Source organism: Poromitra crassiceps, assembly GCF_964638095.1.
Source record: "Poromitra crassiceps genome assembly, chromosome: 5".
In the NCBI taxonomy this organism is placed as follows: Eukaryota; Metazoa; Chordata; class Actinopteri; order Beryciformes; family Melamphaidae; genus Poromitra; species Poromitra crassiceps.
In genome coordinates, this window is record NC_139642.1 from 49,885,484 (window position 1) to 49,900,483 (window position 15,000).

Genomic DNA, 15,000 nt, shown 5'->3' on the forward strand with positions numbered 1-15,000 from the left:
GATGAACGGAGCTTCACACACTCAATTCTTGAACATAGCGCCCTTTGAGTGTTTCTAACTTTTCCCTTTAACTCACACTCATGGGTGAAGGGAAGGATTGGGAAGGGACACTAGGGACGTGTCCCTACCAATATCATGCACCCATGGACAGAGGGACGCTAGGGACGTGTCCCTACCAATATCATGCACCCGTGGACAGAGGGACGCTAGGGACGTGTCCCTACCAATATCATGCACCCGTGGACAGAGAAAGAGGCAGACAAAGAAGGGAATGCTCCCAGTGCGCACTTTGAGCTACCGGTACCCGTGGACAGAGAGAGAGAGAGTCATAAATCACTGCACTTCTCTATAGGAATTGGTGATGTCACTCGAGCACTCGATGTTGTCATCAGTGATGTCACTTGAGCAATTGTGATGTCACCACCAGTGATGTCACCAGTGATATCACTCGAGGAATTACGATCCGCCATTAGGAGTGAACCTGTGGTGGGTTGAACGACCAGGATGCAGATATTCGTCTATGGCGGGTCGACTATAACCCTCGAGGTTGAGCCTTCGGATACCATTGAAAATGTGAAGGCTAAGATGCAAGACAAAGAGGGTATCCCTCCCGATCAGCAGATGTTGATCTTCGCCGGCAAGCAGCTGGAGGATGGACGCACTCTGTCAGACTACAACATCCAGAAGCAGTCCACGCTGCACTTGTTGCTGAGGCTGCGCGGTGGAGCCAAAAAGAGAAAGAAGTCTTACACCACCCCAAAGAAGAAGAAGCATGAGAGGCAGAAGGTGAAGCTTGCTGTGCTGAAGTACTACAATGTAGATGATAACGAGAAGATCCACCGTCTGCGGCGGGAGTGCCCTGCTGACGAGTGCGGCGCCGGCGTCTTCATGGCGAGTCACTTCGACCGCCATTACTGCGGCAAGTGCGGCCTCGACCAGCCCTGAGGACAAGTAGACTGGAGGGTCAATAAAGTCATACCGTTTCTCACAAAAAAAGTTAAAAGAACTTCTGAATAAAAACGCAATTAAAACAAACGTTATCTGTGATAAATCAGGTAGTCTGTCCGTGCCGTGATAGGGCGACCAATATTTCACTAGCGAGACTGTATTTGTTGTCGTACACTACAGCAATGGTTAGGACAGTGTATGATTGAAATTAATGCGATTCACTTTGCATTTTATTCATTCATTTTGTATACTAATTGCTAATTGGAACACCATGATTCAGTTTATGTATTTTATAACGAGATGTGTCAACCATCTCTCAGATTTAGTGAAGCCTCACAAGAGTGGGGAAATGTGTAGTGACCAGGGTTTCTGCCACACAACCCTTTACTTGGAAGGCAATTATCATTGTCCAGTCAAATGGATTTTGTAATTGAGTATTGATGACTAGATAAGATGTATGCACAATGACATGGCCTGACTCCTGTCATTCACCTGCTGCAGCTCCGCCTCCTCCTCTGTCTTTCATGCCACTCAGCCTTTTGTTCTGGCATCAAGCTCCTGACTTTTGCTGCTGCCTTCTGTCTCAGGTGCAGCACACACAAAAAAAACGATAAACTTGAATAAAGTAATGTCCGCACACTGCTCCCAGGTCAGTAGTTTATTCACGTTTCGATCGCACAAACCTGTCTGGTCTTTCTCTTGAAAACATCTCCCTCACTCCATCCCCCTCTCATCTGTTGACGTATCGATCCATGTTGTGAATGACCCCCCCTCTTTCTCCCCACGATGAACCTTAACCTTGTCCTCTGTCTCCCCCTGTCTCTCGTCAGAGCACTCAAACTACTTTGGGACGGATGAGAAGCTGGGCCCGGTGGCTGTGAGCCTCCGCAGGGAGAAACTGGATGACACCAAAGACCTGAAGGACCAATACCAGTACCGGCTGATTGTCAGAACGAGCGAGGTACGCACAGTCTACAGCACAGTCTACACACACAGTCTACAGCACACAGTCTACAGCACAGTCTACAGGCACAGTCTACACACACAGTCTACAGGCTGTGTGTGCTTGTGCCTGTCTGTGTGTGTGGATGTGAGGAAGCCGTGTATCGGTGAGACAGTGTGTGCGCATTTTCTCTGGCCATTTTCATTTTTGCCCGGTCCCTCCTGTGGCCCTCGCTGGCCCCCCCCCGTAACATCCTTTACCCTTTTCACCTCCCCTTCTCCCCCCTCACCTCCTCACTCCTCTCTCTCTCTCTCTCTCTCTCTCTCTCTCTCTCTCTCTCTCTCTCCTCTGCCAGTGGAAAATTCCACCTGCTCAGGCCGAGCCAAACACTGTCTAGGCCAAAGCGTTTGGCCTGTTCTGATGGATCATTGCACATCCAACCCCTGGTCCACTTCAGTGGGAATACGCTTCATGTTGGGAAGTGGATTACAAAGAACTTGTAGAGACTTTGTACAGTCCCTCCCCAACAGGCAGTTAGTTAATTTACTCTCATGATTAGCTTCATCACTGAAGCGCCCTACTTACTTTTACACATACTTTTTTAAATGTTTAGGGCATGAATGGCTGCATGAAGTGTAGGTTATAAAGCTTAAAGGAACAGCTCACCCTAAAATTCCAAAAACATATATTCCCTCTCACCTGTAGTGCTATTTATCCATCTATATCGTTTTGTGTTAGTTGCCTGAGTTTTGGAGATATCGGCCGCAGAGTTTCTGCCTTCTCTCCAATACAATGGAACTGGATGGCACTCGGCTTGTGGTACTCAAAGTGCCAAAGAAATACATTTTAAAAACTCAACAGCAATGTCTCTTTCCAGAAATCATGACCCCGTTACTCAAGATAATCCACAGACCTTGTTATGAGCAGTTTCATGGAGGAACTATTTTCTTTTGACCGAACTACACCCGCTAGCTGCTAGCTAGTTCCTACATGAGACTGCAAAAGAAAATAGTTCCTACATGAAACTGCTCACAACAAAGTCTGTGCATTATCTTGAGTAACTGGGTCATGATTTCTGGAAAGAGACATTGCTGTTGGGTTTTTCAAATGTTTTTTTTTGGGTGCTTCCAGCACTACAAGCCAAGTGCCATCCAGTTCCATTGTATTCAAGAGAAGGTAGACATCTCTGTGGCCGATATCTCCAAAACTCAGGCAACTATCCCAAAACGACATAGATGGATAAATAGATTCAAGATTCAAGATTTTTATTGTCACTCCGTGGTACAAGTATCACGTGTGAAATTCTTGTGCTGTGGACTCCGTTTACAACATAGTACAAATATAACAGGGCATATGAGTGCAAAAACAACAAGAGACACAACAAGCAATAAGGCAGTAGAGTGATAAGACTAGTCAGAGACAGTGGCATATTCACTGCACATAGGTGCACATGTCATGTGCATACTTTAGACGTGCTTAAACATTTTAAATTCGACGTATTTGACGTACAGGTGCAAATAGCATATACCTAATTAAACATACAATTAAACATTAGACATACATAATGGTAGCATCTACAGCTACTACACTATTTGTGTATGTTAAGGAGTCTCGTGGCCTGCGGGAAGAAACTGTCCCTCAAGCGATTTGTGCGTGCTTTTGGGACCCTGTATCTCCTCCCTGAGGGTAACAGGGAGAACAGGCTGTTGTGGGGATGGTTTGTGTCTTTGATGATCTTCAGGGACCTCCTGAGGCACAGCTGGTTATACAGTTCCTGCAGTTCTGGCAGCTCACATCCTGTTACTCTTCGTATAGCCCTGCGGTCCATGGTGGTACAGTTCCCGTACCAGGTGGTGAAGCAGCCAGTCAGCAGGCTTTCAATGGTGCCTCTGTAGAAGTCCCTAAGGATTTCTGGCCTTAGCCCAAATTTCTTCAGGCGCCTGAGTCCGTGTAGTCGCTGTTGGGCCTTTTTGACAACAGTGGCGGTGTGACCGGCCCAGGTCAGGTCCTGGTGGATGTTGACTCCCAGGTACTTGAAGCTGTCCACCCTTTCCACCACTGTGGAAATAGCACTACAGGTGAGAGGAAAAATATGTATTTTGGATTTTAGGTTGAGCTGTCCCTTTAAAAAAATATTAGGGACCTCTTCCTCAACCTTTTTTAATCCTTCTCAAACAGTCTTTACACTGGCACAGTCACACTACACAATCATGCAGCTTTGCTATCTGATCCAATCAAACCTGTTTGATATCAATAGTGCTGAACAAACTGTGTCAGGACAGGACTGATTACATTGCTCTCTTTTCTTGAGAAGGCATATTGTATGTCCTTCCTATAACTGTACTAATGTCATTGTTAACTCAATGTAAATGTCTGACCAAAAAGAGAAGGCACAGATCAAACCCCAGGAGTGGTTATTACAGAAGCAATTTTAGAAATATTTTGATATTTCAATATTTCAAATAGTCTTGTCTTTTTTTGTTCAGTGTATGCTGGCCATTGGATGAGTCAAAACATTCTTTGTAAATAGTTTGTCAGTATTTTATTCGCACCTGTCCGACATGTCGTAGGTTACACAAACAGTGTTGTGTATCCATGCAGTCAGTCTTTAGCCAGCCTCTTCCTCTGACTGGCTGCTGCTGTGTTGTGTTTAGCTGGATTACATGGCTGCCTGGCCTCATCACCTTTAGCTGTGCTACAACAATGGAGCCGCTCGGCCATCTAAGTACACAGAGCTCAGCTCACAGACAGCCACGCCAAAGCCTACTGTTCCCACAGACAGAGCTCAGCTCACAGACAGCCACACCGAGGCCTACTGTTCCCACAGACAGAGCTCCGCTCACAGACAGCCACACCGAGGCCTACTGTTCCCATAGACAGAGTTCCGCTCACAGACAGCCACACAGAGGCCTACTGTTCCCACAGACAGAGCTCCGCTCACAGACAGCCACATCAAAGCCTACTGTTCCCACAGACAGAGCTCTGCTCACAGACAGCCACATCAAAGCCTACTGTTCCCACAGACAGAGCTCCGCTCACAGACAGCCACATCAAAGCCTACTGTTCCCACAGACAGAGCTCCGCTCACAGACAGCCACATCAAAGCCTACTGTTCCCACAGACAGAGAGAGATTGATTGCAGACTTTATTCTCTTCCACTCAAGCCACAAATGCTCTCAAATATCTCTCCCTCTCACGGCTGTCATTTAATTCTGTGCAATACTGCTGACACCGCGAGGTGGAAAGACTCTCTCCTCTCTTTCTCTCTCTTTCTCCCTCTCTCCCTCCATCACATATGTACACATCATCACATACACATACCCCTCTGATGTTCCAGCTCAGCATACAGCATAGCAATCCCTCATGTTATTGTCATCCAGAAGCTGACTGGTTCAAACCAAAGCTCTATAACTTCATCTCTGTCAGTGGGGTTTCATGTCCCTGTGGTGGACTCCACTCCACACTGTGAGGTTCAACTATCTCTGTGGCCCCTGCCTGCTCTGCAGTCTGAATGCATGCGTGTGTGTGTGTGGGTTTAGAAAGAACATGCAGGCTACTCCTGAAGCTGTGAAAACTGAGGAGAATATTCATTCTCGTTACAGCAAAGGCGTCTGGGTAGTGTAGAGGTACTCGCCTACCACCGCGGAGACCCGGGTTCAATTCCCGCTAGCGATACTTCCGGCTTGGTCAGACGTTCCTACAACACAATTGGCCGTGTCTGCGGGTGGGAAGCCGGTGGGGTATGGGTCCTGGTCACTGAACTGGTCGGTTGGGGTTTGCCTGTTCGGGGGAGGAGGGGAACTGGGGTGAATAGCGGGATCCTCCCACGCGCTACTTCCTGTCGGTGAAATTCCTCGATGTCAGGTGAAAAGAAGCGGCCTGCGAGTGCACGTGTATTGGAGGAAGCATGTGCTAGACTACAGCTCTCTCCAGATCGGCAGAGGAGGTGGAGCAACACCCGGGACAGCAAGGGGAATTAGCCAAGTACAATTGGGGAGAGAAATGGGAGAAGGATACTGTAGTGACTAGTGAGAGCATCCAGATGTCCATGTGTTGGCAAACCCTAAACCTCTCTGTGTGTGGAGGAGGACTGGACTCAATAAAAGTATAATATTATTAATTATAATTATTACTGATTAGCCACAAGGCGTGTTGTTGGTATGTCTTCCTGTGTGTGTGTGTGTGTGTCACATGTTCTACTGTTCCTCCTCCCTACGTATTTGCTTCCTGATTGATCCGAATAGAATAATCCCTTTGATTTACTATGTTTAATGTGGATTATTTTACAGTTTTACAATGTGATCATGGATTATTTTACAGTGCAACAATCCTTGTCCCTTCCCTGCACACAGCTGGTGACGCTGCGAGGCTCCATTTTGGAGGACGCGGTGGCGTCTACGGGGCGCCACGGCACGGTGCGCGGTCTGCCACTCAAGGAGGTCCTGGAGCAGGTGGTGCCCGAACTCAACGTCTCCTGTCTGAGACTCGCTCTCAGCACACCCAAGGTCACCGAGCAGCTCCTCAAACTGGACGAGCAGGGGGTGAGTTCAACAGCTGCTGTCTGTGTGCTGAGGATCGCCTGTTTGCATTTGCTTTTTTTTCATGGGTTTATAATAAAGCTGTATATGTTGTTAGAGACAAGATGAATGAAGCATGGCATTATTTCATGCAGGACACGGCCCAGCTGCAATCAGCTGACAGTCCTCTGAATGAATCAGCGTTTCTAATCATTCACAAATGACAAGACATTCTCACAACAAGGCGTCCATTTAAATCTACGCTGATCTTTGCTTCTCCGATGCTGCCACACACATCATCGCTGCTGCAAAGCTCCGCCTCCACCACCACCAGCCTCCACCTTTCTAGGTCAGAGTCAACATGGCTCAAAGGTTAAACGTGTGTTCATGTCTTGCTTTGGGCTCACTCTTGTATACCCATGGGGGGGATTCTGCATTGTGCTCCCTGTTTAGCTTAGCATGCTGCGTGGCTAATCCAGGCAGCATCTTCTGTATAGAGCCGAGCCATCAGCGGCAAACATATCTGTATTCCCATTTGTTGCAATAAATGGTTACATCTATGACAAGAGTGTTCCTGAGTGGATTGAGGTTACTATATCCACTACCTTCTCTGTTGGCGGGAGGTAACGTATCGACATCATGTAGTTACGGTTGATGGAAGTGGGCACAAAAATTCAGCAACTAGTTGTATCATAAGTTAGCCCAGAGCCGTGTAAGAAGAGTTGCGACATCTCCATTCACTCCAATGGACCAGTTTTTTTTACTCTCAAGAGTTCCAGGAAGTATAAGGTCCTGGATTAAGCAGCACTGTCGAGTTGCAGCAAAATAGACAGTTTGTGTTGGACTTTGAACGTTGTTTTTTTTCTTGAATCAAATTGTACATTATCAGCTTTATTTTAGCATGCAAAAGTAGCGCGAGACCCATTCCTGGCTGTTCATTGGCTAATGAGTCTCGCATTTTGGTCCTCCGCTGACGCCACTCTCAGTCTAGAGGACACTAGTTTAGCCTAGAGGTTAGAGAAGACTAGAAAGTCAGCCATGTGTCCCGTCGCGGCTTCCTTGAGCATATGGCAGCCAGGTAGTGTGTGTAAGGTGGTTTGAAACCTTCGTAATTGAGTCAACGTTAGTACAAAGTGCAAAGTTGTCCGGAGGGCAATGGAATCTGTGTGAAGCAGGGTGTGGTATGTTTGTCCATGTACATGTGTGTGTAGCGCTAAAAGCATCACCGTTTAGCCGCGTTATCTCATCTCTCACTTAGTGGAGGGTTGTGAAGTGCAAGGTGGAGGTGGAGTCGTGCCAGGAGTGGGCCTGTTTGCGTTTGTGCAGGTGTTTTTTTACACAACGAACCACGTAGTCACGCTCGTCTGTCTTATGAAAGTATCAAATGCGGCCCCCGCGTTTACACGCTGATCTGTAACATCTGTCCCGACATCCAGTTACATCATGAGCACGAGGTGGAGAATGCGCCTGTGTGTGTGTGTGTGTGTGTGTGTGTGTGTGTGTGTGTGTGTGTGTGTGTTTGATGTTAATGTGAATGTTCTCTCTCTCCCCCCGGCTCCTAGTTAAGTCAGAAGCACAAGGTGGGCGTTCTGCTGTGCCGCGCGGGCCAGAGCACAGAGGAGGAGATGTACAACAACGAGGAGGCGTCGCCCGCCTTCTCTGCCTTCTTGGAGCTGCTGGGCGAGCAGGTGCTTCTCAAAGGGTTCACCAAGTACGCCGCCCAGCTCGACACCAAGAGTAAGTGTTCACAAGTCATGATGATGCCCTGAGTGTCGCTGGCCTCGGAAAAAGCAGAACATCTTAGTTTCAGCTGTGCAATGTCAGTTCACAGGAGTTCTGGGAAACAGTCCACGCATCTGCTCGAAAGAGAAAGTATCTGGGCTCTCTCTCTCGACTCGTCCGTAGTATTTCACGCTGTTTCTTCCAGAATTCTGACATAAAAGTAAATCTCCCCTCTCTCTCTGTTTATCTAATCATCTTCCCTCCTCCTCCCCTGCTCCAGCCGACTCCACCGGCACCCACTCCCTGTACACCTCCTACCAGGGCTATGAAGTCATGTTCCACGTGTCCACCATGCTGCCGTACATGCCCAACAACCCACAGCAGGTAAGAGCTTGTCCAGGTGCACTACTGCCCCCGACTCCCCCACACACCAGAGAAACGTGTCTCACACAGGTCGAGCCCTGATGTGTATACAGCTGACCAATAAGAGGGAACGCTAGGGAGAGCGTATGCACACATCCGTGACAGAAGTCTTTTGCTGTCACCCGGAGCCTTGCAAAGCTGTGGTTACTTATAGCCTGTCTTTGACCCAGAGGCATAAAACTATTCCAAGCATTCATTAAATGGAACCTCATGACGAGTGTCGCCCTCCTGTTTTCGTCTGTCCTTATTCTCCCTTCAATAGTTTTTATAGACTCTTTGTTCTGTCGCTGGTGTTTTCTGGACTTTTCCTCTCTTTCACTCTTTGTCTCCTTCTCATAAGTGGTTCAAGGCTGGGTGGGGTTCACTAGTCCCTAGTTGTTGTTTTTTCTCTCTCTTTTTAAATAAAGCTGCCTTCCTACATATTCTCTTGGGTGCTGCTGTGTGTAACTTAACTGTGTGTGTTAGTGACCTGTGTAAGGTAATATTTTGTGTGTGCGTGTGTGTGTTTAATAGTTTGCATAAGTGTTTGCATGAGAGGTTCACGTGGGTGAGCAGCACATGTTGTACTCGAGCAGGCCATGATTATACACTACATCGCTGTGGTGGAGGTTGAAGTAATTAGTTCCTTGCTGTGTGTTTTGATGATCAAACTGTCATAAACAAACCTGATGAACCAGAGAACTGTACGTACAGCAACATACACACAGCAATGATTTGTCTGCCATTGCATTATTTGACGCTTACATCATCTTGTAAAAGCAGCTTGTAAAAAGCGAGGAAACATGTATACACGCATGTATAGGTGAGCAGGTTCTACGAGTGTGCGTGAGCATTATTGCAAACATTCGTATCATCAACTCGTCAATCAGAGGGTAAAGGTGTAGAAACGGCACAATAACTCCATCCAGAGGCGTAGCGACTGCAGCAGCAAGAGCCAGCACATCCTCAGATTCACCGCTAGGTGGCAGCATCTGCGCATGTAAAGAACAACCTGCAGGGGGTGAAGGGAGGCATGAGAGGAGTGGAGCCCAACTGGAGTTGTTAAAAAGGCTCTTGTATGCAAGAGAGAGGAAGATAGGACTACACAATTATTTGTGTATTATTGTATGCTGCAGTTGTAGTTTCCACAATTAATAATAGTAGAATCTTGATTTATCAGCAATATTGAAGCATTTAATTTGATTCAGTGTCTGCTACAGTCGGAAATGGTCGGGATGTTGATGCAAAATGTGGAGTAAAAACATCTTCATCAAATGATCAAGACTAATAATCAAGATTGATGTTTGTGATGACTACCGTAAATTCCGGACTATAAGCCGCACCGGTGTATAAGCCGCACCTGCAAAGTTGACTATTTTTTTCTTATATAAGCCGCACCGGACTATAAGCCGCGGGTGTTTTAATGGTATTTTTTTTTTTTATTGTGTTTTAATGTTTAATTACCATATGTAAGGGTTCATGCACAGAGGGGATTGTCGGGAAAGAGATGGCTGTTTGAGGAAGCTCCCATTTATTAACATTTCAACAAAACAACATAACACAACACCACCTGTGTTGTTATTTACAGTGCACACAGTGTCATACAGTGTCATACAGTGTGGTGAAAAGAGGGCAAGAGAGGAAATTAAAACAAGTGGATTTATAGTTAGAAAGAGTGCTAAAAAAGAGAGTTTTTTTTTTTTGAAAAAATCCATAGATAAGCCGCACCGTTATATAAGCCGCAGGGGCCAAAAAAGGCCAAAAAACGGGGAAAAAGGTGCGCCTTATAGTCCGGAATTTACGGTACATCAACTACAAAATAATCTGGGTGATCGTTTTAGCCAAAACCGTGGTGCAGCCACTGGAGAATAGCCGCTCCAAACACAGCAGTAATGTTTACATTCACCCATTCACACTCACACGCCCACCACACACCGATCTGCAGCCATGCAAGGCGCTAACTGTTCATCGGGAGCAGATAGGGGTTCAGTGTCTTGCTCAAGGACACTACAACACGCAGCCCTCGAGGGGTGAGCCTTGAACCGGGAACCTTCTGATTCCCAGACGGCAGCAGACTACCTCCTGAGCTCCTATCTATATGTGGGCTGCCTGACATAATTGATACTTTCACGCTTCCCTCTGCAGATAAAGAGAGGATTGGCAAGTGCTAACACAGACACAGCATGTGCCATGTCGCCTACACAAACTCAGATAGACAGACACAAGCCCACACACCACATAGACACAAGTACAGTAGTTACACACAGCGTAGTCAGTCACACACCACATAGACACAAATAGTTACACACGGCGTAGTCAGTCACACACCACATAGACACAAGTAGTTACACACTGTGTAGTCAGTCACACACCACATAGACACAAGTAGTTACACACGGCGTAGTCAGTCACACACCACATAGACACAAGTAGTTACACACAGCGTAGTCAGTCACACACCACATAGACACAAGTAGTTACACACGGCGTAGTCAGTCACACACCACATAGACACAAGTAGTTACACACAGCGTAGTCAGTCACACACCACATAGACACAAGTAGTTACACACGGCGTAGTCAGTCACACACCACATAGACACAAGTAGTTACACACGGCGTAGTCAGTCACACACCACATAGACACAAATAGTTACACACTGCGTAGTCAGTCACACACCACATAGACACAAATAGTTACACACGGCGTAGTCAGTCACACACCACATAGACACAAATAGTTACACACTGCGTAGTCAGTCACACACCACATAGACACAAATAGTTACACACTGCGTAGTCAGTCACACACCACATAGACACAAATAGTTACACACGGCGTAGTCAGTCACACACCACATAGACACAAATAGTTACACACTGTGTAGTCAGTCACACACCACATAGACACAAATAGTTACACACGGCGTAGTCAGTCGCACACAACATAGACACAAATAGTTACACGCGGCGTAGTCAGTCACACACCACATAGACACAAATAGTTACACACTGCGTAGTCAGTCGCACACCACATAGACACAAATAGTTACACACGGCGTAGTCAGTCGCACACAACATAGACACAAATAGTTACACGCGGCGTAGTCAGTCACACACCACATAGACACAAATAGTTACACACGGCGTAGTCAGTCGCACACCACATAGACACAAATAGTTACACACTGTGTAGTCAGTCACACACCACATAGACACAAATAGTTACACACGGCGTAGTCAGTCACACACCACATAGACACAAATAGTTACACACGGCGTAGTCAGTCACACACCACATAGACACAAATAGTTACACGCGGCGTAGTCAGTCACACACCACATAGACACAAATAGTTACACACTGCGTAGTCAGTCGCACACCACATAGACACAAATAGTTACACACGGCGTAGTCAGTCACACACCACATAGACACAAGTAGTTACACACGGCGTAGTCAGTCACACACCACATAGACACAAATAGTTACACACGGCGTAGTCAGTCACACACCACATAGACACAAATAGTTACACACGGCGTAGTCAGTCGCACACCACATAGACACAAATAGTTACACACGGCGTAGTCAGTCACACACCACATAGACACAAATAGTTACACACGGCGTAGTCAGTCACACACCACATAGACACAAATAGTTACACACGGCGTAGTCAGTCACACACCACATAGACACAAATAGTTACACACGGCGTAGTCAGTCACACACCACATAGACACAAATAGTTACACACGGCGTAGTCAGTCACACACCACATAGACACAAATAGTTACACACGGCGTAGTCAGTCGCACACCACATAGACACAAATAGTTACACACAGCGTAGTCAGTCACACACCACATAGACACTAAAGGTTCCACATTGTGTAGTCAAAAAATACTTTACTTAAAATACATAAAGAGCACAGGCGTCCGGGCACTGTAGCGGCAGATTCCCTGCCTACCAACGCGAGGGGCGCAGGTTCGTATCCTCGCGTTACCTCCGGCTTGGTCGGGCGTCCATATAGGTCACTGCACTAGCGCCTCCTCTGGTCGGTCGGGGCGCCTGTTCGGTTCGGAAGGGAACTGGTGGGAATAGCGTGATCCTCCCACGTGCTACGTCCTACCGGTGAAGCATGTCTCGGAGGAAGCATGGTGCTAGTCTACGGTTCTCCCCAGATTGGCAGAGGGTGGAGCAGCGTCCATGGCAGCAGAGGGAAAAATTGGCCAAGTACAGTGGGGGAGAAAATTGGGGGGAAATCGGAAAAAACATAATAATAATAATAAAAAAACGCTGTTGTTTGGTTTGCTGGACTCTCTCCCTCTGTCGGTCGTTTAGTGAGTCAATAGTCTCAGTGCTAATTGCCATTCACTCATTTTAATTTGTATATTTTCTCTCTCCCCTCCCCTCCCCTCCCCTCCCCAGCTCTTGAGGAAGAGGCACATAGGGAACGACATCGTCACCATAATCTTCCAGGAGCCTGGTGCGCAGCCTTTCACACCTCAGAATATTCGCTCGCACTTCCAGCACGTCTTCGTGATCGTCCGCGTGCACAATCCCTGCTCTGAAAACACCTGTTACAGGTAAACGGATGGTGTACGACACGCTCCTACACATGTTCAAATACACACAGAGGTATATTAGAATTGCTAGTATTGACCATCTCTCATGCTGCTCTTCAAATCCCCTCTGTCGCACTCTTGTGCCTTCAGCGTTGCGGTGACACGAATGAAGGATGTGCCCCCCTTCGGCCCGCCCATCCCCAGCGGCGTGACCTTCCGTGACCCGGAAACCTTTCGCAACTTCCTACTGGCCAAAGTCATCAATGCAGAGACCGCCGCCCACAAGTCGGAGAAGTTCCACACCATGGCGACGCGCACGCGGCAGGAGTACCTGCGCGACCTGGCCGAGAACTACGTCAGCAGCACGCCGCTCGACTCTGCCGGCAAACTGAACAACCTCATCTCGCTCGCGTCGAAGAAACGCGAGCGCTGTAAGGCGAGAGAGGGGGCGGAGCTGGGGGCTGCGGGGGCCGTAGCCTGGAGGGCGCTGGCCCAGGACTTCAGCGGGGGCGGGACCGAGATCTCCTGTGCGTTGGGATTGTCAGCGGAGTACGTCCTCCTGATAGACTGTTCCACCAAAGAGGTGGTGTTTAACTGTTTCTGCTCTGACGTGATTGGCTGGACGCCAGAGCGGCTGGCGCTGAAGATCTTCTACGGCAGGGGAGACCACATTGCAGTGCGTGTGCCAGAGGGCTGTGCCCAGGACATCAGGGAGGTGGTGCAGAGGTTAAAGGTGAGAGGGCGGAGCTTGCAAATTCAACTCTAGAACAATGGGGACTGTGCAGGTTAAGATGTTACCGTGCAGGTTAATGTGCAGGTTAACATGTTGTTAGTGTTCAGGTTAAGATGATAAACCTTTAGTCACCATGTAAGGACCACCTAATGGAGTGGATTGTACCTAAAGTTGACCTAAAGCAATTAAGGGACTTGTTTCAATACCAGCCATGGGTTAGCTAGCATGGTGGGTTAAAAAATTGGCTTGTTGTTAATGTATCTTATCTAGGTGCCAGGAAGGGAGGGGTTTGCCATATAAGATGATATTAGACTATCACAGAAAATTATTTTGAAGTTAGTTTAGAATACTTCTGTGATTGACAATTTACCTGACTGTACTGTGTCTGAATTGTTTTGGCATGGTTATTGGTCATTGGTCACCTCACCCGCCTGGTGCTCATGCAGGTTAAAATCAATTAATTATCTGAACTATTTGACCTGGGTCAGTTTAATACAATATGATCAGCAGTTACTATATTTCAGACTGATAGGAGAGATATGTTATTGATGTGGTAATTGTTCCATTACTCCTCCTTACAATTAGACCTTCAAATGACTTGGTTAAAGTTCAGCAAGTCATATTTCAATGAATTTATGATTTATGACATGTCTTCATAGACTTCAAGACGGCATAAAACCTGTCTAACATTTGACCAATTTGTCGTCTTATACCTGCTTTGAAGCATAAAGACCCAGGGGATTTCCACAGTTGGAATTATTTTCCATCACTAGACAGGTTTCCCCAAGCATCCCGGAAAAACTGGAAGTTCAAAGACTAATTTCCCCAACTCAGGAAGAACGTATGGCGGCTGTTCAGACAAAAAGCAAAGGGTCCTTCCTGTGTGGCGTGTGAATGGTCCTGGACAATCTGGTCATTCTGTAAAAGTCCTGTAACCTTCCCAACTACAAACCATTCAATGTATTTCAGTGACTTCCAGTATATTCTACAGTATAATTATATGTCACCACGTTACCGATATCTTACCTTTGTAATGAAGAGGTACAACTGCAGATAACCGTGATGACACACATTTTAGATTGAGTTCATCCTTGCCAAATTTGATGAATTATTTCCTGGAAAATGGAGATTGACGATACTCCGGTGACCTTTCCTGTTAATCC

At 47.0% G+C, this 15,000-nt stretch overlaps 1 protein-coding gene and 1 pseudogene across 2 annotated transcripts in view; both read left to right on the plus strand.

The window, feature by feature from the left end:
• The window catches only part of LOC310777363 (ubiquitin-ribosomal protein eS31 fusion protein pseudogene), a 2,664-nt pseudogene extending 1,719 nt beyond the window's left edge, over positions 1-945 (plus strand). Inside the window, exon 2 of the transcript XR_014554042.1 lies at positions 547-945. The product of XR_014554042.1 is annotated as a ubiquitin-ribosomal protein eS31 fusion protein pseudogene (transcript). The remainder of the gene's footprint in view (positions 1-546) is intronic.
• Positions 1-15,000, plus strand: part of sipa1l3 (signal-induced proliferation-associated 1 like 3) — a gene marked incomplete at its 5' end in the record, with an annotated part of 37,607 nt that overhangs the window by 5,587 nt on the left and 17,020 nt on the right. The window contains 6 exons of the mRNA XM_083637316.1: positions 1,779-1,909; positions 6,244-6,432; positions 7,971-8,145; positions 8,411-8,514; positions 12,968-13,125; positions 13,255-13,837. Coding sequence (XP_083493442.1) covers positions 1,779-1,909; positions 6,244-6,432; positions 7,971-8,145; positions 8,411-8,514; positions 12,968-13,125; positions 13,255-13,837 — 1,340 coding nt within the window. The remainder of the gene's footprint in view (positions 1-1,778; positions 1,910-6,243; positions 6,433-7,970; positions 8,146-8,410; positions 8,515-12,967; positions 13,126-13,254; positions 13,838-15,000) is intronic.